This window comes from Stegodyphus dumicola, chromosome 10 (assembly GCF_044657685.1).
Source record: "Stegodyphus dumicola isolate Sdum_Otavi_A_Nest chromosome 10, ASM4465768v1".
Lineage (NCBI taxonomy): Eukaryota > Metazoa > Arthropoda > Arachnida > Araneae > Eresidae > Stegodyphus > Stegodyphus dumicola.
Genome location: NC_140777.1, coordinates 89,316,749 through 89,338,764, shown reverse-complemented (window position 1 = coordinate 89,338,764; position 22,016 = coordinate 89,316,749). Strand labels below are relative to the sequence as shown.

At 30.4% G+C, this 22,016-nt stretch overlaps 1 protein-coding gene across 1 annotated transcript in view; it reads right to left on the bottom strand.

Annotated features, from left to right (window-relative positions):
• Positions 1–22,016, bottom strand: part of LOC118188348 (coiled-coil domain-containing protein 39-like) — a 63,154-nt gene that overhangs the window by 26,698 nt on the left and 14,440 nt on the right. The window contains exons 5-14 of the mRNA XM_035358760.2: positions 20,980–21,072; positions 14,265–14,393; positions 11,481–11,672; positions 8,816–8,919; positions 8,493–8,730; positions 7,265–7,354; positions 5,627–5,794; positions 5,409–5,546; positions 3,281–3,397; positions 402–541 (exon numbers count right to left, since the gene is read on the bottom strand). Coding sequence (XP_035214651.2) covers positions 402–541; positions 3,281–3,397; positions 5,409–5,546; positions 5,627–5,794; positions 7,265–7,354; positions 8,493–8,730; positions 8,816–8,919; positions 11,481–11,672; positions 14,265–14,393; positions 20,980–21,072 — 1,409 coding nt within the window. The remainder of the gene's footprint in view (positions 1–401; positions 542–3,280; positions 3,398–5,408; positions 5,547–5,626; positions 5,795–7,264; positions 7,355–8,492; positions 8,731–8,815; positions 8,920–11,480; positions 11,673–14,264; positions 14,394–20,979; positions 21,073–22,016) is intronic.

Sequence of the window (22,016 nt, the reverse complement as noted above, 5' to 3'; positions counted from 1 at the left end):
TGCATTATGACGTTTTTGTTCAAAATTAACAGTACCATTTTTTTTCTAGATTAAAAAAAAGCATCACAAAATCTGTTACCATAAACATATTTTTAATGCCGTACGATAAACATATTTTTAAATCCCAGGATCTATCTTATGATGAACTCTTATTATTCATAAATATATTCCTTTTCTCATAAAAAATATTTTACATAATTTCTTAAAACAAGTATTTAAGCATATTCAATTAGAAATAGTACATTAAGAAGATTTTTAAGAAAAAGCATAAAGCAACACAGCTGCAGTAATACTATTACAAGAAATTTATCTATTAAAAATAACTCGGCTAACACTAATGTGGTAACTGAAAGTAAAATTAATTCAGTATTTTTCTCTTTTAAAAATGCAGTTGTTATTACTTGGACTGAAGCTTCAAAACTTTATCATCACATTCTTGGAATTTACGTTTTACCATTCGGCGTTCTTCTTCTTCAGTGCGGATCTCTGCGTCAAGTAAATCGTTGCAATTTTTTAATTCTTCAGTTCTATCTTTCATCATCTAAAATAAATAGATTCTAAATTAAATTCTGTGTCCGTGTTTTAAAACAGGTAATAATCTAACACATATTTTATTAAACGTAGTGATGTTTTAAAAGATTAGTTTATAAAATAATGTTGTTTTTAACATTCTTTTTAGTTTTCTGCCTTAACCTTTCTTACTCAATTTTTTTCATCCGCACCAGATATGTATGATGATTCGGTTAAACGTGTATAAGCTTCTGGGAGAGGTAGTTTGCACAAAAAGACAGATCAAAATCATGTCATATCATTATAGTGACGTTTAAATACAACAGTAATTTATAATTATTTATTTATTTAATTTTAATTTGAAAAACTTGTTTCTTACTATTTACATAAATATGTAAGGAAAATAATAAGGATGTTAATCACTTGGAGCTTAAATAATCAAACTCGATGAAGTATGATTTTTATTGTATATATCAAAGAATGAAAGAACACAGAATATTCTACAGGGGGGAAGGTAGGCCTTTTTCAGTCGATTTTTTTTTTTGGGGGGGGGAACTTTAAAAGTGTTGCCTCAAATATCTTCAATCTAACGAATACGAAACCTTCTAGAAGAAGAACTTAATTACCTTTTACGGTAGAGAAAAAATTATCTTTCCGTAGGAAAGTGGCCATGAACTGAGGCTTATTACCATTTGTGGACATAACGACAAAGCCCGGCAGTGAATAAATTCCTCTAGTCTAGGTGGCAAACTGGGCAGACGGTAATGGCCTTGTAGGTAAAGGTTGAAGAAAGTGAAAAAGTTCGGGTAAGGAAATCAAATACCTCTCGTTTCAATGAGAGAATGATAGCAGAGACGAGCAAGGAAAATGCCGCAGCCTCATAGAAGACGGAGCATTCCCAAAAGGCCCAGTCGAGAAGAGCGTTTTTTTACCATGGATTGCAAATGGAGAAGCAGAATCAAAGTCAATAATACTTTCCAAGGAGAAAGACCTCTGTGGGGAACAGCCAGCTAATAACTTCCGAAGCAGAAACTGAGAGAAAAAGAAATCTTCTCCACTTCATGATTCCAGCCAGCAGTTTTGTGAATCAAATTTACAGTATTATTTTTCTGAACAAAGGACGGATGCCTCACCCTTTAGAACTCTTCCCAAATGACTTCGGACTGAATTTTGCTCCCATTCGAAGGAATACCGAGGGTCGACAAACAAGAGTTCGTCAGCTTCATCGCTTATTTACATCACCTAGAATAGTACCTTGCTGAATTCCTGTACCGCCATCCCTTCGGTCGTGATAATGTGTTCGAGGCATTATTAGCAGCAATTTCTAAACTGTGGCCATCGGAAATTGTCCGCCAAAAATGAATATTTCATTTGCCATTGTATTACGGAATTACTATTATATTACTCTACATTCTACTCATTATATTACTATATATATATGTAAAAGATTAAAATAGCAACGTAAATTTCCCTTCTCTATTCTAAAAATAGTAACCCAGTCTGCACTGCGTCATTTCGTGAAAAATCTATGTCACATTACTTTTACGTAATTCTGGTGATGTAAATTGAACTAAAACTCAAGCAGCCAATAATCATTTTACAGCAATATTAACTATCCAATCAAAATGCTTTGAAAACCAAAACTAACTCAGTCTGACGTGAGATTTCATCCTGAACAATACGCGCTTGCTTTCCACGCTTTGGCCTAGCTACACTGCTGTCTGTCTGCTCTGCTTTCTTGCTACAAAATTATCAAAAATGTAAGCCTTTTGGAACAGGCACATTTAATGTGCCAACTTGTGTGTAGCCGCAACATGTTGCCGAAAATAAAACTGAAGATTTAATCTGCATTCGCCTCCAGTTTCCTAGTCATTCTGGATCAACACTACTTCTGCTCCTGAATTTATTACAACTGAGTCGACAGGATTCGAACCTGTGGCGGGGAAACCCCAATGGATTTCAACACTACTTCTGCTCCTGAATTTATTATATATATATGTGATGTATCAGCTTTTGTCCGGAATAAATAGATTTGTGAAGATGTAGTCGTAGCTTTAATAATCAGACGGTAAGTTTAAAAAACAGGATCCATTTATTATTATTCAGGAGAAATAAGAGTTACAAAAATCAGATATCCGGAGTAAATAAAAAGAATTACTAATAACTTTTTATATGAAGTTTACTGCATCGTGACATTTAAGAAAAAAAGCTCCAATATTCCTTTTGCGAGTCTTTTTATAGCCTCTGGAAAGGCGGAGCTTCCAAGAAATGACGTCAGCCTCGTCAGCCAATCCAGTTCGCTTTAAATATCTCGAGAACATTCTAAAACTGTATGTGTAGAAAAGGCGGGAAAAACAACTTGACTACGGGGCTGTGGATTTAATTCCATGTACTTTCAAATAAGAGAACGTCGCCATTAAAAATGAAAAGAACATACAGTTAGAATTTTAAGAGTATTCTTGACTATGGAATTTTATTATTACATATATATATTTATTATTTTATTATTATATTACTACATTACTGTAGAAATTGGATGGGGACGGAGTGCAGCGGTAAATAACGCGCCATAGCCTAAACGCGGTTAAAACTAGTCTAGCTATGGGACTGCTATAAATAAAAGTATCAAAACTAATTAGTAACATATTTTCCATCTACAAAAACCATTTATTCAAACTAGTTCAATATAATTTTTCTCACTATAAATTAAGTATTCTGAAAGGAAGCAATAAGTGAATTGCAAATGCTTCATTCACTTTTGAGAACTTACTATTTCGAACTCAGTTTTGCTCTTCTTGAGGGAAACAACAGACTTATTTCTATCATTTAATAACTTCTGATATCTTTTCATCTGAAATTTTATCAGACATTCTTGGACAAGCAATTCCTTTTAAAAGAAAAGAGCAATAATCTTATTATTCCGGCATTATAAGATGAATTAAAAATCAGTAAATTATTTAAAAGAGATTACATATTTAGGCAAAATATTAACAGCATTAAAACAGCATAAGGATGAGTAATAATTTACAGCACACATTTTAGGAGTGCTCTATATATAATAAAGAAATCTTAAAAGAGTATCTTTATATTAGAATACAAAAATATATTTCATATATTTAACAGTCTAACTATGAAATACAAGTTATTACCAAAAAGACTTGAAGAAATAATTAGATTTCTCTCTCTCTCTCTCACGCGATTGATTTAAAAAGTTTATTTTATTTTTATATCTAAGAATCTGACTTTTCTTTTAAATGCAGAAATAATTTTACAAGTTAAAATTTTAAATAATAGAAATTACTTTAAAACCTCAGAGCCAGTCAATACATAGCAGTTCTCCTTGATATAAAAGTATTTACAATTCAACAATAAAACTAACAACAAGAAGGAAAAGTCATCAAATTACGAATATAAGAAAGAAATGATTTGTGGTTAATATGCAATAATGATTATATTTTCGAGTGGTGCATCACCAATTCATGTCATGAGAAAGGAGTTTCAAAATTATAAATTGTTTATGGTGAAAAACTTTGTGATCACAATCTGCGACCAAAGAATGAAGAAAGATCTGTTATATGATTGCTCATTATCAACGTAAGGGCTTAAAGCATGTCTGATATACCTGAGAAATGTCTTAAAATGTGTGGTTTGAAATCGTTAGCCCTACCTAATAGTGCAAAGATCTCGATGACAGAGAGGAAGTTGGACATGATGAATCTTGTGTGTCAATGGATCATCCTATCAAATGATTGGCAGTAACTCAATCTTGTGTGACTTTGACTGAAATCTAAGATTGCTTGTTGCGTTTAGAATCTTTCGACAGTATCTTCGTAAACTATTAGGTTATGCTTATATACTAAATTTCAAGCTAGAAACGTCTTGCTGTCAGTATTCCATTATGCCTATGTCAATGCACTGGATTGGCAACCTAGTGAAAAGCGTTGCAACAATGTAGCCTTTTGAATGGAGAAATATCTTACTCGGTTACGAATGATGCTTTGGAGGCAAAGGTGTTCGACGAGGGACAAAGAGATGATGACACCACTGCTGTGATTAGGCTGGTGTAAAGGAAATATAGAATGTCCTAACTCAAAGTACTATGGCGTGGAAACATAATAATACGCATGGATTTAGTTTCCACCCCACAGACACTAAAAACTCGACGATAAGTTGATTTGGTTGCAGAGTCAACGTTATAGTCTTCTTACAAAGTGTTACTGACACTACAATTGCAAACTTCACATTATTATTGCTGCTGCAACCAGCATATGTGGGTTTGATGAGCTATCGTGATTTACTGTATCTTCAACTCTATCACCCGTCTAGAATGCAATCAGTCAACATCTGCAAAGGGAGCAGCAAACAAGAGATTTTGTATTTTGAATGCCTAAATTCGCAGAGTGGCGTAATATTCCTTCAGTAATCATTATTAATTGTTTGCCAAGACATATAACAGACATATATTTCTAAAAATGATATTTATACTGCCAAATCTTAAATACCTGCATATTTTTTATCCTTTGCATGTGTAAATCCCATCTCCTAGTGTCTCGATTTCGCGTGTGTCTATATCGCTTCTTCACGGTGTTGCAGTTCCAAAGTTGAGAATTGTATATTTTTACATCTTTATAAATGTTTGTATTAAATTTTATTATTTTAACATAGCTAAAACTTTATCTACATCTAATTCTTATTTCTCGTGTTAATAGTGCTATAAATGCACTAATACTGCCTTTACATAACCTGTATTTTGAAGCTATGAAAGTAATTTTCACAACAAATGAATAAAAACTAAAATCTCTCATTCTCATTATTTCAAGAATATCACTATGTTAAAAATAAAAAATACGTTGTTTAATAAAATTTATTAGATTACAATTGTGTACAAATATAAATACCTCTTTTCTTGAAATACAACATTTTAGCGTTTTCTGTGAATTTGAGATATAGAAATCAAGATATTTAATTTTTTCTGTTAACTTGGAATTCTCTCTCTTATTTGTCTCTAGATCTTTGATGGCCACATTTATTTTATCCTAAAAAAATGAATGAATGCAATATAAAACTATTTTGCAACTTATTAAATACATTTTTGAAGATAATGTGCATATATTACCATCATGATTTTTAACTCTTCTGTTAACATGTGTAAAGATTTTTTCTTTTCATCTAAAATAGTTAAAAGGCGAGAACGTTCTATTTCAATCTGACGTTTCTCATCTTCACTTGTTGTTTCTCCAGCCATTTTCTTTACTCTCTGCTTCAGCTTTTCAAGATTTGATTCCTATAATAGAATAAATACAAATTGTTTAATAAATAAAAATGTAAAACTAATAAATCCTATTAAATAAAAACTTTATATTATTTTGGCATCAAAAGCAAAAACTAATTTAAGTTAAATCGTCTTTAAAAAAATTAAATTGAGCCAAATTCTTTTGGATTAAATTCGGGAAATGATGAAGTAATAATCCAGTTCAGTTCAACCTTATTTCTTGAAAATAAATAAATTGGTTCAAATAATAACTATATATTTATTTGTATAACAATGAAAATTTCAGTGATCTAAAATTACAATGAATTTGATTTGTTCCTAAAAGATTATTTTTTTTTATTATGAACTTGATTAAATAGTAAGAGATAAATTTTGTTTTATTATTTGTATTCAATAATAATATTTTAATAACTTATTTGTGTTTAAAGATATTTTTTGTTTTAAATACTAGTATTGTGTATCATAAAAAGAAGTATATGATAAACTGAGTACTAACAATTGCCTCATTACAATCTATATGTCTGTACAAAAGATAAATAGACAATAGAATGTTAAAAACTGCACTGATAAAAACTTTAAGATTGCTGCAAAACACACAGAACTGTCTATTTAGAAAACTTCACGGAGATCTAAATGAAATACTTTTATCAAGGACAAAAGGAAGAGATGTTCAAGAAACTAATGAGAAAACCTGAAGGGCCAAATCCAGTCATCATCTTCGTATACCGCGATTCGAAACCCAGCAAGAATTATCAGTGTTCCATCGCTTGACGCAATTTATCATAAATAAAAACGTATATATAAAAGTAGAATAATCCCACCATCTGTCAAGTGGTAAGACTGCTGAACAGTGTTTGACGCAGGTTCAAATCTTGAGGATTGGGCTAGTTGCATGGATTTTTGTGACTTCGTCCAAGTATAACGAATCAACTTGATAAAAGTACTCTTTCAAGTTGAAAGCGCTTCGTGAAGCTATCTGATAGGCAGATAGTCCTAGCGTGCTCTGTCATAATTCAAATAATCCAGTCGAGTTCAACCTTAAGACATTTCCACCAACAATAAAATGTAACTAAACTAATAAAAGTATAAACACTGATAAGAATGTGAAAGAAACAAAGCATAGGTGATAAGTATCATCGGGGTGAAAACAGGCATGAGAGACTCAAAACGTAAAGAAACAATAAAATCTGAAAGAATTTATTCAGCGAGAATAGAATCTGCAAGTAACTGTTACTTCTCGTTTATTTCCATCCTTACTTGTTATTTCTTGATTTATTCTATCTATCTACCTCTGTAAGAGACTGGATAATTTAAATCATTTTTATTTAGGTGATATGATTACCTATATGAATATATGTGTGAAATTTTGCCAGTTTCGTAAGTATAATCTGTGGTACATCATTTGTTTTAAACAAGTTAATATTTCATCCAAAATTACAGTTTTCTATCATATGAAACCAAAAACATAAATTTCATACTTACTATCTCATACATATCACTTTCTTGTTTAGTCCTCACTCTATCTAAGGCATTTATTTTGGAATTTAAATTTCTTACTTCAGCTTGCAAATTCTAAAATAGAAAATTAACGCTTTCTTGTAAAATTAAAAACGCAGTCAAATTTTTAAATAATTTACAGTTTCCACTTATGTAGTATAGTTTTCAAACTCATTGCAGATATGAATATTTTTAAAAATGTTTCAAAGAAATATGGCTATAACAATTGATTATAGTTCATAGATGAACATTTTAATCCTTAATAACAGATAAGCGGAGTTTCAGTTAATAATAAATATTTTCTGGACAATTACCATTTTAAGGGCTTCATTAACTTTTTTTCCCTTTATGAAGTTTATCAAACGTAATAAACGAAAACATTTTTTAAAAATAATTTTTTTACAATATATTATTTGTACACAGCAAGATTAAATATTTTTACAATTTAAAAAGATAATTTTTTTTAACAATCTATTATCTTGTAAGGATTATGTTAATTTTATTAACAGTTAAATTTTAAGTTAAAGTTACTTTCCTGTCAAATTCTTAACTTCAACTTACTACTTCCGGCCAGAACGTAGTTTTGAAATCTTGCTGAATATTTAATGAGGAGGAGCGGTATATAAACCACGAAGTTACTTAAAGAGGGAGAGAGAATCAGAGTTCCTGATTTACGCGCGTCTGCCTTTTTGGCCACTCTCTCTCTGAAAGCTGTTATTACGCTCGGCCGTACTCAGGCCCTTGCTAAGCTTAGTAGTCAAAGAAGTGAAGGGGCCAACTCGATTTGAATCTTGATAGCTTCGACTATATTTCTTTAGTTAATCTTAGTTTCTTAAAGTTCAAGCCCAAGTGAGGCTTTGTTTGTACAGTCCCAGGCGGAGTTTTGTTAAATCTTATTGGAATAATAAAGGGTTAGTAACCCTTCTATCTTGTTTTCTTGTCACCAGAACTTGAGCGATTATTCGCTTATCAGTTCTTGAGATTCTTCACTTCCAACATTAACTTAGAATTACAAAGTGAGGAACTCTACAATCTGTATACATCAAGATGAAATGTTTTTAAATATTTTTAAGGATAAAATATTATTTTACAATAAATTAATTGTACAAAACAATATGAAATGTTTTTAAATAGTTTTAAGGATAAAAATCTTTTTTACAATATATTATTTCTACACAGCAAGATGTTTTTTTAGGTGTTCGTGTACATTTACCTTCATATCTGATTCCATGGCTTTTTCTTTTGCTTTCAGATCATTTAGGTCTTGAGCATAAATCAATATTTCTTTCACGATATTCGAGATGTCTTTTTGAATTTTGAGATTTCTGTCATTTTCTCTCTGCAGCAAAACATCCAGTTCCTTAACATAGTGATCAGCATCAAATTTTTCCTTAGATAAATTTTCGATGTCATTTTCAAGTTTCTGATTATTCTGTCTTATTTCTTCCAGTCTACAAATGCATGGTCAGGAATCAGCTAAAAATCTAAACTAATATACAATAAATAATGTGGAAGAATATTAGAGAAACTTTATACCTTTGACATTTTTGATCAAGTTGCTTCTCAAGTTGTTTCAAATTATTTTCTGTGATTTGTTTCTGATAAAGCAAATAGTTTGAAGTATTCCTGATAGTTGACAGCTGAGAAATAAAAATACAGCAGAGGAAAGCACCAAATTAATTATTGAACTATAACTGCAAAACATACTGGGATAAATAATGTCAATTTATAAATAATTAATGTAATAAAAATATTTATTGAAAAATAAATAATTCATTCTTGAGAATGCTTTGATATACACACACTGGCCAATGAATGAGAAACTTTCGAGGTTTTCATTTGAATGCGTGCTAGAGATGAAGTATGCAAAATTTTTTATGACGTAGATTACACGCGGTTAGAATGCTAATATAAGTAAGCTGTAAGAGTGCTTTTTACGATGAATGAAGTAAAATAGGAAAAAGACAGACCTTTCACCATTTGGAAAAGGCCTTATTGTTGGTGCACGTTTAGCAGGGACCTCGATTTCGAGGACAGCAAATCTCACTGCGTTCTTAAAAGCAGCCTTATCAAAGGTTTTCAAAAGTTGGAATCAGAATCCACAGTTCTTCTCTATAAGACGTAACTACGGTTCGAGCACAGTTTTCCAACAGAGTAATCGCCGTAGTCTCTGACGAATTGTACTGCAGAACAGGGACTACTCTGCTTCAACTGACGCAGAACGTCAACCAAGGCTTTACCCAACAGATTTCAGCTCGAACCATGCACAGAGAATTGCAGAGGATAGGCATGCCTAGTCGAGTGCCTGTGAGAAAATTATTCATTTCTGCCCGGCATTCAAGAATTCGTTTGCAGTGGTGTCGAGAAAGAAGACACTGGACATCTGAGGAATGGAAATGGGTAATGGGGTCGCATGAATCACGCTACATCTTATTGTGCACTGATGGAAGACGTCGAATTAGGCGAGAACCCCATGAAGCCATGAATCCATCTTGCCTTACTCGCACTGTGGAAGGGTGTGGTAGAAGTATCATGATGTGGGGCAAGTTCTGCTGACATGGAAGTGGTACCTTGATGTTCTTCTAAGGTAAACAAACAGCCATGAGATGCATAGATGTACCCTGCAATGTTGCATTTTTCCCTGATAGCGACGGATACTTCATGGACGATAATGCAACTATACATCGAGCCAGAAGTGTTCAAAAGTGGTTCGCTGAGCAGCACTATGACTTCCAACACCTTCCCTAGCCAACGCATAACCTGAATCTTAACCTCATAGAAAATGTGTGGGATGTGGTTGAAAGACGCATCCAACAGCATTCTCCTCTTCCATCTAATTTACAAGATCTAAAAAATCTGCATAGTCAATGCATGGTATTCCCTGGACGTGAATGTTCTCCAGAAGCATGTAGACTCGATGACCAAATGAATCAGACCAGTAATCCATGCAAAAGATGGTCCAGTATAAAATATTGATCTTGTGTTTCTAATTCATTGGCCAGTGTGTGTATTAAAAATTTCAATGAAATAACAAAGATTTTATTAAGCCTGTTTCTTTAGAAGAGTAAAAATTTTCTTTCATCGATATGCAAATACTTTAACACATTACCAACGTTAATGATAACACTATTATCATTTTTTAAGGACTTTTTCTTTCAATTACCATTAGAAAACCTTTTTCTTTTTTATTTAGATACAAATATATATATTATTGCACTAAATTCTAAGACCTCGATGAATATTTTACATTAAAGTATGCTACTAAACTGAAATAAAAAAACTGATATGATGTTTCCTTTTAATGTACTTAAATTAAGAAACACCTTTCAGATTTGTATAAAATTATTAAAAGGTCGATTTTCAAAACTTTGGGAGAAAATACAGATCACTGACTATTGCAAATCGCATGTTAAAAAATTATTCGGTGAGAAAATTTATGTAAATTTTTCTCAGTTTTATATTTTACATTGCTTTATTCATATTCTCATAACTTCAAAATTTATGTTTGCTGTTAATAATAAGAATTTAAAACATTAGTTTAATTTAATATTGGATTCCTTTTTAAGTAATATTATTTTTTAATTTCACAAAACATGTTATAAATACTATTAATTAAATTATTTGAAATTAATATTGAAATATTTTCAGTCTGTTATAAGTTAGTTAAATATTCAGAATATAAAAATATTCAAATTATAAAATTAAATGTAAAAATAATACCTAAAGATAATAATTTGCTTTAAATTAAGATAGTGAATATATGCTTAAAACTAGAAAATAACATATGTTATTTAAAATATATCAATTTTGAGTTAATTTTTGAATTTAAAAATGAAAAACCAACATTTTAGGAAATTAAAAAAATTTCCTAATACAGTGTCTTATTGTTTTTACATAACATTAAAACTAAGCTTTATAATGAAAATTAAATTAAAAAACTCAGCAGAATATCACCTTAAATAATTTGTTATTTTGAATATATTTCTAATTACAGATATGAAATACATTACTTTTGTAAGCTTTAAAAGAATATTTCAAACAGTGGTTAATAAAAAAAAAATCTGCTGCATTTGCAACCGTATGAATATTACTCATTTTATATAGACGTCATTGTAGACTTCGCTTATAAGTCAGAATATACAAAGAGTTTGATGAGCAAAAAAGCAGTGTCAGTGAAAACCATTCTGGAGAAATCTTTTACCTCAGCTTTTAAGTCTTCCTCACGAGCAAGCATTTCTCTGGCTTCATTGCGTAATTTAGTGGCCAAACTATCTTTTTCTCGTATCTTGCGTTCTAAATCTTCGTTATGAGAACATTCTATGGCCAATAGTTGCATCTGCTCCTTAAGAGTTTGTTTAAGCTGAGTTTGTTCATCTCTCGTCTTAATGATGAACTAGAAGCAGAAAAACTTTATTAGATAAAAATTTTGACAAATAAATAAATTTTAGGCTATATTTCATATAATTTCAGCTTCTCACAAGATTTTATAAATTTTTACAATATAACACAACTGCTTAAAATGCATTGTTGGTTGAAACTTAAAGTTTTAAAAGAATTCAAAAGTGTATAGTAGAATATAAATTCGATACTTAAAAATTGTTCGTGTAAAAAAATTTATAACCTCATTTGGATTCAATTTTTTAATCTATCGCTAAAAAAACTTACATTATGTACTTATTTTACATATCTAAGTTGTCATATATATATTTGCTTCAAAAGACTAAAAGTTAAATTTAATTTTAAATAATTCTCTTGCGCCATTGCTGCAAGAAATGAAATTTGAATTTAACAAATATTCTCCATTTGTAAAAAGCAAATTTAAAGTTAAAAAATTTAAAAGAAATTTAATGCAAACAAATAAATAATTAATTATTGTTGCGAACTAATCTACAATATCATTTAAATTCTGAGAGCATATGTAAATCAAGTGCAAGCATCAAAATCCATGAATAAATATAAAATTCCAAAATTTATTTAATCCTAAAAAAATTATTTATAAAAGTGCGTAAGTGAATGATTGTTGAGCAGGCAGGAGACAGACTTATCAAGGGGAAGTTACCTCCAAACCCAACTCTTCAATTACTCAATTCGTGTTTCGTCATCCATGTAGGCAAGGGTAAAAGTTATTTAAATTGATCAAAGCTTTACACTCTACCTTACATTAGTGCCCTTTATTTAAAGTTTGCAGAATACACTACTTAACATCACTTAGTTTGGCAATACATCTCCACTCCCCAAAGACAAATATAGTTGGTAAGTTAAATTAAAACTTACTATTTACTTGCATTTTTAGTATGATTTATATATAATGTCTAGTTTCTTTTTGATTTATATGCATAATTCGTAGGCATTCGTAGGGGAAGTTTCTGTAGGCAAGAGTTTCTAAACTACTTTGGCTTTCTAAAAATTTGGTTTTCTACTCTTATTTATTAATTTTTAATTTTATTCTAGTCTTTTAATTGCTAACTTCTCAAAATTCCACGTATTTAAATTTCTTTTTAGTAATTCACCACATTTGATATTACTTTTACCCTTGCCTACATGGATGACGAAACACGAATTGAGTGATTGAAGAGTTAGGTTTGGAGGTAATTTCCCCTTGATAAATCTGTCTCCTGCCTGCTCAACAATCATTCACTTATACATTTTTATAAGTAAATTTTTTAGGATTAAATACATTTTGGAATTTTATATTTATTCATGGGTTTTAATACTTGCACTTGGTTTACATATGCTTTCAGAATTTAAATGATATTTTAGATTAGTTCGCAACAATAATTAATCATTTATTTGTTTGCATTAAATTTCTTTTAAATTTTTTAACTTTAAATTTGCTTTTTACGAATAGAGAATGTTTGTTAAATTCAAATTGTCATATATATATATAATAAATTGAAATTATTTACACAAAGGAAAAATTAAATCCAAAACTCAAATTTTGCGCTGTAAACTTCATTAATCCTGTTACACTATTTATTAAATTCAAAACATAAACTAAACAAATTCAAATATCATATTCAGTTTTGGAATAGGAATTGGCACAAGAAAAAATTCAAATAGCTAATAAAGTGTACGATAGCCACTGTTGCTGACTCATTTGCGAAATCTGAAAAATCCTGATTTTCGACAAGCTAATTAATAGACTCATACTGCCTCTTTTTATTACAGTGCCAAATTAAATTAGGTCATTTAGTTGCCGAATGGAAAAGATCGCTGAATCCTAGTTGTCCATTCCAGATTCTATACATAGCGAATATCTAGCTGCACTGGATATTCGTGGTTTTCCTTACATATAGCTTGAATAAGAGTCAGTTTGTTTCGCCAGTGGTCAGACAGTTAATCAACACTACTACATTGAAGTATTAAAAAGATTTCGCGACAAATTAGGGGGAAAAAGTCCATATAGTTGTGGAGTGATGGATGACTGTTGCACCAGGACAATGCACTCGCTTACACGGTCCTATCTGTAAAACAGCTTCTGACAAGCAAAAACATGACTGTGATGGGGCATCCTCCTTATTCACTTGATTTGGCTTTATGCGATTATTTTTTCTTTTGTAAAGTTAAATTTTACTTAAAGGGAACCTATTTTACTTCAGCTGAAGAGGTCAGGCAAAAACGGAGAATCTCCTGAAGGCCCTTCCGAAAACCTCGTTCCAGAACTGTTACCAGCAATGGTAGCCCCGAATGCAGAAGTGTGTAAACGCTCAAGGGAACTGCTTTGAAGGTGATAAGGTCATGAAGAACTGATTCTGCAATTACAATGATTTATTAGACCAGTCTCGTATTTTTTTTTTTTTTTTTGTATCAGACCTTGTATATTTCAATGCATAAAAAATGTAAAAATTTCTCATAAGAATTTTAAATTATTGTGGAATTATAATTATAAAAATGAACTGCATATACACTTAAATAAAGATACAAGAATAAAAGTTTGAATACGAGAGATATATGTATAATTTGATTAGAAGTATGAATTACGTACTTCGGATAACTTTTGAATTTCTTCTTTCCGGTGACGAATTTGATTTATGACTTTTTCCCAGTTATTGATCAAGTTGTTTCTCTCGTTATAAGCATTTCGGAACTCCTCTTGTATCCGATCAAGCTCACACTGTAATAATAAAATGAAATCATTCTTTTAAATAAATTCAGGGGGCGCGAAAATAATGACCATTGTGAATAATGATTATAATTTTTTCTACAAACTAATATACTACTTTTAGATAATTCAGCAAAACATTTTCTATAAAAAAACGAGAATATTTATTTCATCCCACGATACATATGTCGTAATAGGCACTGTTTTAAGTATTAGTAATAATGAAATGATCAGACATGAAAGGTTTCTTTTTCAGTTTTTTTTTTTTTTTTTTTTTTTTTTTTTTTAATCAGTGACAAAATTAGCAGTTAGAAGCAAAATCGTAAGTTTTAATATCATTGAGAATTTTCAGTTCGTGACAAAATCGTATGCATTAAAAACAGATATTTTTACCGATAATGCGTAAGATCTTTTTATCTGATTTTGATGTTATAAAAATGTGTTATTTTGCAGCAGGCGTATTTTTTTATATCATAAGTGTCATAAACAAAATAAAATGTGTTTCAATACCAGAGCTTAACTTCTAAAATCAGAAGTCTCGAAGCCCTCTGAAAGGTCCTCAGGAAGAAGAGGATAAAATAAATAAAGAAAATTGTAGATGCATTAGCTTATTTCTAAACAGGTGTCATGAAAAATGACCAGTGCCCTCGCCGGGAATCGAACCACGGACCTCTCGAATACGCGCCGAGAGTGCTGACCATTACGCTACGGACGCATGCTAAGAAGGCGGGAGAAATACCTTATATTCTCCCTCTTTTAAAGGCGACTGGGGATTAGGGGACCCAATCCCCAATTTCTGGTGGTGGAGAATCATCATCCACCACCTTTTAGTTCGGGCGCCACTGTAGGGACATTAGGTTATTTCGAAGCAGCAGTCACGAAAAATGAGCAATTGCCCTCGCCGGGACTCGAACCACTTACCTCTCGAATACTCGCCGAGCGTGCTGACCACTACACCACGAAGGCATGCTAAGAAGGCGGGGAGAAATACCTTATAACTAATAATTAAAATAATTAAATTGAACTTAAAATTCAATAAATATGAAGATATAAATACAAATTCAATAAATTATTAAATCAATTATAAATAGTTTAATAAAGGAAATATGGGACCTCGTCATATACGATTGGATTTACAATTTCAAACAAAAACTGAGAAATACCTCAGCCGGCTTCCGACTGAATTTAGACCCTATATATACAGTACTATATTTAGGGTCTAAACGTTACTAACGAAAACGGACATATGATTTCAATGGGTTAGGTTAGGTTAGGTTATTTAATTACGGCAAAGCCTCGAGGGCTATCTGCTTAAGAGGAGGGATGCCTTCGTGGAGGACTTTCTAAGGGAAACTGGCTCGTATACACGTTACACATGAGGAAAACCACGAAAACACTCATGCAGCCAGCCCGTTCGCGGGATTCGAACCTCGGACCGAACTACCAGTGTTCAGCGGCTTTACCGCTCGGCCGCTGGTGGGCCTGATTTCAATGGGATAGGGATCTTTGTTTTCCAGCACACCAGCTTTAAAGCGATTAAAGCGTCACTGATGCAAATAGAGAAAATGCTAGAAACAATATGAGAGTATAAGTGACAATTTTTGTCCCCCATACGATATTTTCCATACATATATATACGTGGTTTCGAATCCCACTTCTGATATAATATGTGGTAATACCTTCTTCAAAAACATCTAAGAAACTATTTGAAAGGACAGCACGTTTAATTACATTTAAAGTATTTACATTTTTAACAAATATGTTTGTTATCAACTGAATTAACTTCTTAATTTAGAAGTCGAACAACAAAAATCAGCGTTATATTTTCAAATTTTCACAGAACTAGTTTCGATGGTTGTACCGAACCATCATCTTCAGCTGCAAAAAAACGAAAAAAACAAACAAATAAATAAATAAAAATAAAAATAAATAAATAAATAAACATTTTAAAAAATTTTTTAAATTAAAAAAAAATTAATTTTTTATTAAAATTTTTTTTTTTGCACTTTTGCAGCTGAGGGTGACGATCATCCTTAGCTGCAAAAGCGATAAAAACAATTATAAATAAAAAAATAAAAATAGATATAATTTTTTTAATTTAATTTAATTTTTTTAATTTTAATTTTAACTTTTATTTTTTTGCGCTTTTGCAACTGAGAATGATGGTTCGGTAATATCATCGAAACTAGTCCTATCAAAATTTGAAAATATAACGCTGATTTTTGTTGTTTGACTTCTAAATTGAATTAATTTCTTCAATACATTTTTATTTACGTCTTTATCGTCGTCGTTCTTTTACTGCATCTTGAGTCCAACTCATCTAATTGCCAACTGACAAAAAGAAAAATAAAACATTAAAAGAATTATACGATGAGCAATCTGTACGCCATCTGGTATTCAACATTGGCACTATATATATATATATATATATATATAAATTTAAACAAATTTAAATTCTTAACAAATACGTATAAAAGTAAAAAAGTAAAGTTTTGATATACCAATTAAATCAAGTTCATTAAACTTTTAATATTTTCTTTCATCAAATTTAAGTTTTATTTAACTTCCTAAAGAAATTTTTGAGAAATTTCTGGGAATTTTTACAGGTTTTTTAAGGACTTCATTTCAAAAAATTTTGGGAAATTTTACTTTAAAACTTTAATATTAAAACATTTCTATTTTTCTTAAGTACTTTAATTTTTTGCAATTTTCACACAAAATATCTTTCACTTAATTTTTTAAAGAATTTTCACAATTTTTCAACAGAACACACATTTCAAATTACAAACAGTTTACATTTTTTTCACATACCACTTCACTTTAATTTCCTTCAAGCAAACATACATCTCTTGATTGGCTCAGTTAATTAACTCCCTAAATAATTGATATTACTACCTTTAGGATTTTTAATTTAATTTAATTTAATTAATATTAATATTTACAAATTTTTTTTTTTACTATAACAAAGATAGCAGCTTGACACTCAACTTTACCTACATAAGCGCCATCTGTATAATTTGAAGAACACACTTACTTCTCTTTCACAACACTTTTGCAGACCCCTACACTCATATAGTAGGTAAGTTAGAATTAAAACTTACTATTTACTTGTTTTAAGTATTTTTTTTTTAATTTTTTATGTAGTATCTAAGTATTTTCTAAATATGAAATTATATTTTTAAATATATATTTATTTTAAAAATTGTGAAATAGTTCTTTTTGTTTCTTTTTGTTTTTTAATTTCTTATTGGTTTATATGGATTATGTATAGTTCTTTTATAGTTTCTTTTTATTGATATGCATATTCGTGTAGGGGAAGTTTCTGTAGACAAGGATTTCTAAAATACATTGGTTTCTAGATTTTTTATTATTTTATAAAAAATTAATTTTTAAAAAATTTATTTTTTTAAGAAAAAGTTTAATTCTTGACTTTACTTGCTTGCTTCTCAAGACTTAATTAGTATTTTCCTTTTTGAACTTTAATTCTTAAATGTTAATACTTAAATGTTAATTTCTAAGGGTACCACTTTATTGGAATTACTTTTGGTTTTGACTTTTGCCTGCATGAATGACGAAACACGAATTGAATGATTGGAGAGTTAGTTTTGGAGGCAACTTTCCCTTGATAAGTCTGTCTCCTGCCTACTCTACGATCATTCACATATTCATTTTTTAAAAAAATTGTTTAATTTAATTTTAATTTATTAAATTAGTAGATTTATTTTCATGGATAGATTTTGCACTTGATTTGCTTATGCTTCTGAATTTAAATGATATTGTAGATTAGTTCGAGAATTAAATCTTTTACATGTTTGCGTATTTTTAAATTATTTTAAATTATTTTGGCTTTTTTCCTTTTTTTTAGAATTTAAATTTGCTTTTTTACTTTTATACGTATTTTGTTAAGAATTTAAATTTGTTTAAATTTAAATTTCATTTCTTGCAGCAATGGCGCAAAGAATATTTAATTAAATATGTATTTAAATTTAATTTTTTTAATTAAACTCAATTTATTCTTATGAAACAATATATATATATATATATATATATATATTGTAGTAAGCTCGCCTAAAAGTTACCAAGAGCTGCGGCTCCAAAAGGTTCAACACGTTTTAAAAAAATTACTACATGTGAAAATGAAACCATTAGACATGTAAAACATTAAAAAAACAGAAACAATAATTTAAAAATTAAATTGTTAATCTTTAAGCTTGCAGGCCCAGCCCGTATGTTTTTGTATTTTTAGGACTAATAGCTCATTGCTATTTATTTTCGTTTTTATTTTGATTTTAATTTTGGTTTTAGTCTAGATTTAGGAAGTTTAGGTATTGTTTAACATATTTTAACACCTTAATGTGTCATTCTGTGCGGACGCGTCGGGAAATTGGAACAGAGAATGGAGACTATTAAAATTTGCAAGACACTTTGTCTAAATTTAAAAAAAATTTTTAGCGAAAAAGTTTCAATTGTCTGTTTCGGCGAAACGCGTAATGGGGTTAGCTTGATTCGACGTTCAAATAAATGAAATTTCCCTTGAAAAGCCTGTTTGGAAGTCGAATTGGGCTAATTTACCATTTTCCGCTTACTTTTGATCTGTTTCTGATTTTTTAATGTTTTACATGTCTAATGGTTTGATTTTCATATGTATTAATTTTTTTAAAACGTGTTGAACCTTTTGGAGCAGCAGCTCTAGGCGAGCTTACTACAATTTTTATATTTTACCTATTTTGATGATGATTATTTTGAAGATGTTTTCTAGACCAAAATTGGTTTTTTAAAAATTATAATTACTACTTTGCTTGATATATATATATATATATATATATATATTTAACGACATTTTCAATATTTAGTTACATAGTTCAAGTCCGCAGGAGCTCTGCAGTGAAAGGTCATTAGCACTGGACGTGGAAGACCAAGGCAATCACTGCTAATACTTTCTTAATAATACTTTCGTAAAAAGCTTTACCCGCTTTCAAAAATTTATTGCATATTTGCAGAATAAGCCTTTGACATGTGGAGGGGGCTTTTCTTTCCTTAAAAGTCCTAACCTCTATCAAAATATATGTTTCCCAGAGAAAGACAGGCATGAATTTGGAAGTTAAATTCGATTTTAGAGGTATATTTATTTTTAAAATAAAACTTGTCTACTGAAACTGTGCTTCACTTATATACAAGAAGGTACTGGAGCCCTTTTTTAACGGCTCCGTTGCGCTCCGGCTGGAATTACGATTTATCTCAGAAACTGAGAAGAACCGGAGGCAGGATCCGGTGGGTTCCGGCGCAATTTAAGCTCTCTTCAATATCCTATAATAATGATTGATTACAAAATTTCTAATTAAATTCATAGTAAAATGTCTAAAGGTCCAAAATTCAACCTTGAAATAAAACCAGTTCAACCAAAGGCTAATACTAATTCAGAAGTCAAACAACAAAAATCAGCGTTATATTTACAAAATTTTCACAGGACTAGTTTCGATGGTTTTACCGAACCACCATCTTCAGCTGCAAAACCGCAAATGAACAAGATAGGAAATAATGATTAGATAAGATAAGAAAGCCTGGACAAGAATAAGCAAGTGGCGCCATCTGTTGGCGAAACCAGAACTAAATCATAATTTCTCTAAAAGCCGAAGGCAAATTTGGATTGGAATTAGGATCGTTAACTAGAACAGAAAGATTTTTATGAGTGTGAAATGCCTCTAGAAAATCGAGTTCTCCAATGGAAGATGTTTTTTGAATAATTTTAGCAGCAGAAAAATTGAAAGTGTGATTTTCGGACCAACAATGTTGAGCAACAGAAGACTTCTGTGTTTCCTTTTTTCTAATATATGCCTCATGTTCTTTGACGCGAAATTTTAAGGCTCTCTTAGTTTGGCCAATGTAAATTAAACCACACTGGCAAGGAATCCTATAAATACCCCAGGAATTCATATCCGAAATGGGGTCCTTGAGTATAGAAGTCCGAATTTTATTGATGGGAGAATAAACAACCCGAAAGTTAAATTTCTGCAAAATATGTGCAACTTTATAGCTAATTGATGGAAAGAAGGGCATGACAACAGAATTTTTATCTTATCTAATCATTATTTCCTATCTTGTTCATTTGCGGTTTTGCAGCTGAAGATGGTGGTTCGGTAAAACCATCGAAACTAGTCCTGTGAAAATTTTGTAAATATAACGCTGATTTTTGTTATTTGACTTCTGAATTAGTATTTGTTCGGCGTGTTTTTTGTGTCTTAATCAAAGGCTAATAGATTATAAGAATTATAAGAATTCATTAAATTATAAAATGAGTTTCCAAAGACATGAAATATTTTTTCCATATTTTTATTACATTATTTTTTTCATCAAACTTTTTAATTTATGAAAACACACGCACTAAAAATTTTGGGATAAAATATTCATTGAGATAATATCAAAAATATTTAACAGAGAAGCAGTAGATAACACAAAGTATTAAAAACCAATATGTTGAAAGATATTAAGTAAAAATGCATATAGTGTGGGCATAAAAACTGGGAAACGACTAATTTATGAATGTTTAATATTTTTATAATAATAAGAAGAAATATGATCATTTAATTTTTTTTCATACTTGAACAATAAACGCTTCCGTATTTGCTTCATCAAGAGCATTTTTCATTTCATGAGATTCTTTACTCAGTCTTTCAATCAATAAACCAAGCTCCTGTAACACAAAGATTTTATGTTAATTTTTTATTATTATTCGTATTGCACAATAGCATATTAATATATTAAGGTATTAAATGATTACTCCAGAATAAAGATCTATTTTCTTTAAAGTCGATTAATTTTTTTCAGGCCTATGTAAATTGTGTCTATATAAGATAATTATGTGTCATTTGGACATTTATGATTTAAGCTTTATTAACAGTTAGTTTAATGTTAATATCTATATATTCCCAGTCTCGCCACGATACTCATTCAGATTAGAAGTTTATATAATTATGCAACAAATGGCATAGTTTAAAACTAAAATGTAATCTTAACCGGGATATATTTGAGTTCGTTCCGCGATTCTGCCATTTCGGCAAAATGTCAGAGTTCGCAAAGAAGGGATCAGAGCAAAAAAAGAAGATTCGCATAGAAGTGATTAGAAGTTATTAGTGTGATTAGAAGTCATTTGCAAAGAAGTGATTAGAGCTACTGAAGGTTTGACGGAGATCGATAATCAGCATTTTTCCCATTTTAATCCAAAATGTTTGTGTTCTAGATCTGCCTAGGATTTGCTGGCATAATCACTTTTCAATCTTAGCATACCTGCAAGCAATTTATGATTGTAAATTGACTAGAAATTTTATACTTTCTTTTCATTTTAGTCGCACATAAGTTCATGATTCATACAGTTTGCGTTAGATTTTACCTTTGGGTCTTATCTTGTAGATTAGTAGATAAGCAGCACTAGAGAAGATAACTCGCCAACCATTGAACAACTTCTGTGGATAGCCGTTAGGTGTTGAAGAGAAGCAGTCCAAGCTAGTTTAGGGAATTACTTGTATCAAGCATAGGAAATTACTTGTATCAATTCACATTTATTAATATAAAAATCTGCCTCTTTAAAACCTTTTTTGGATATTTATTTATTAATATATTTGAAGATAAAGAAGTCTG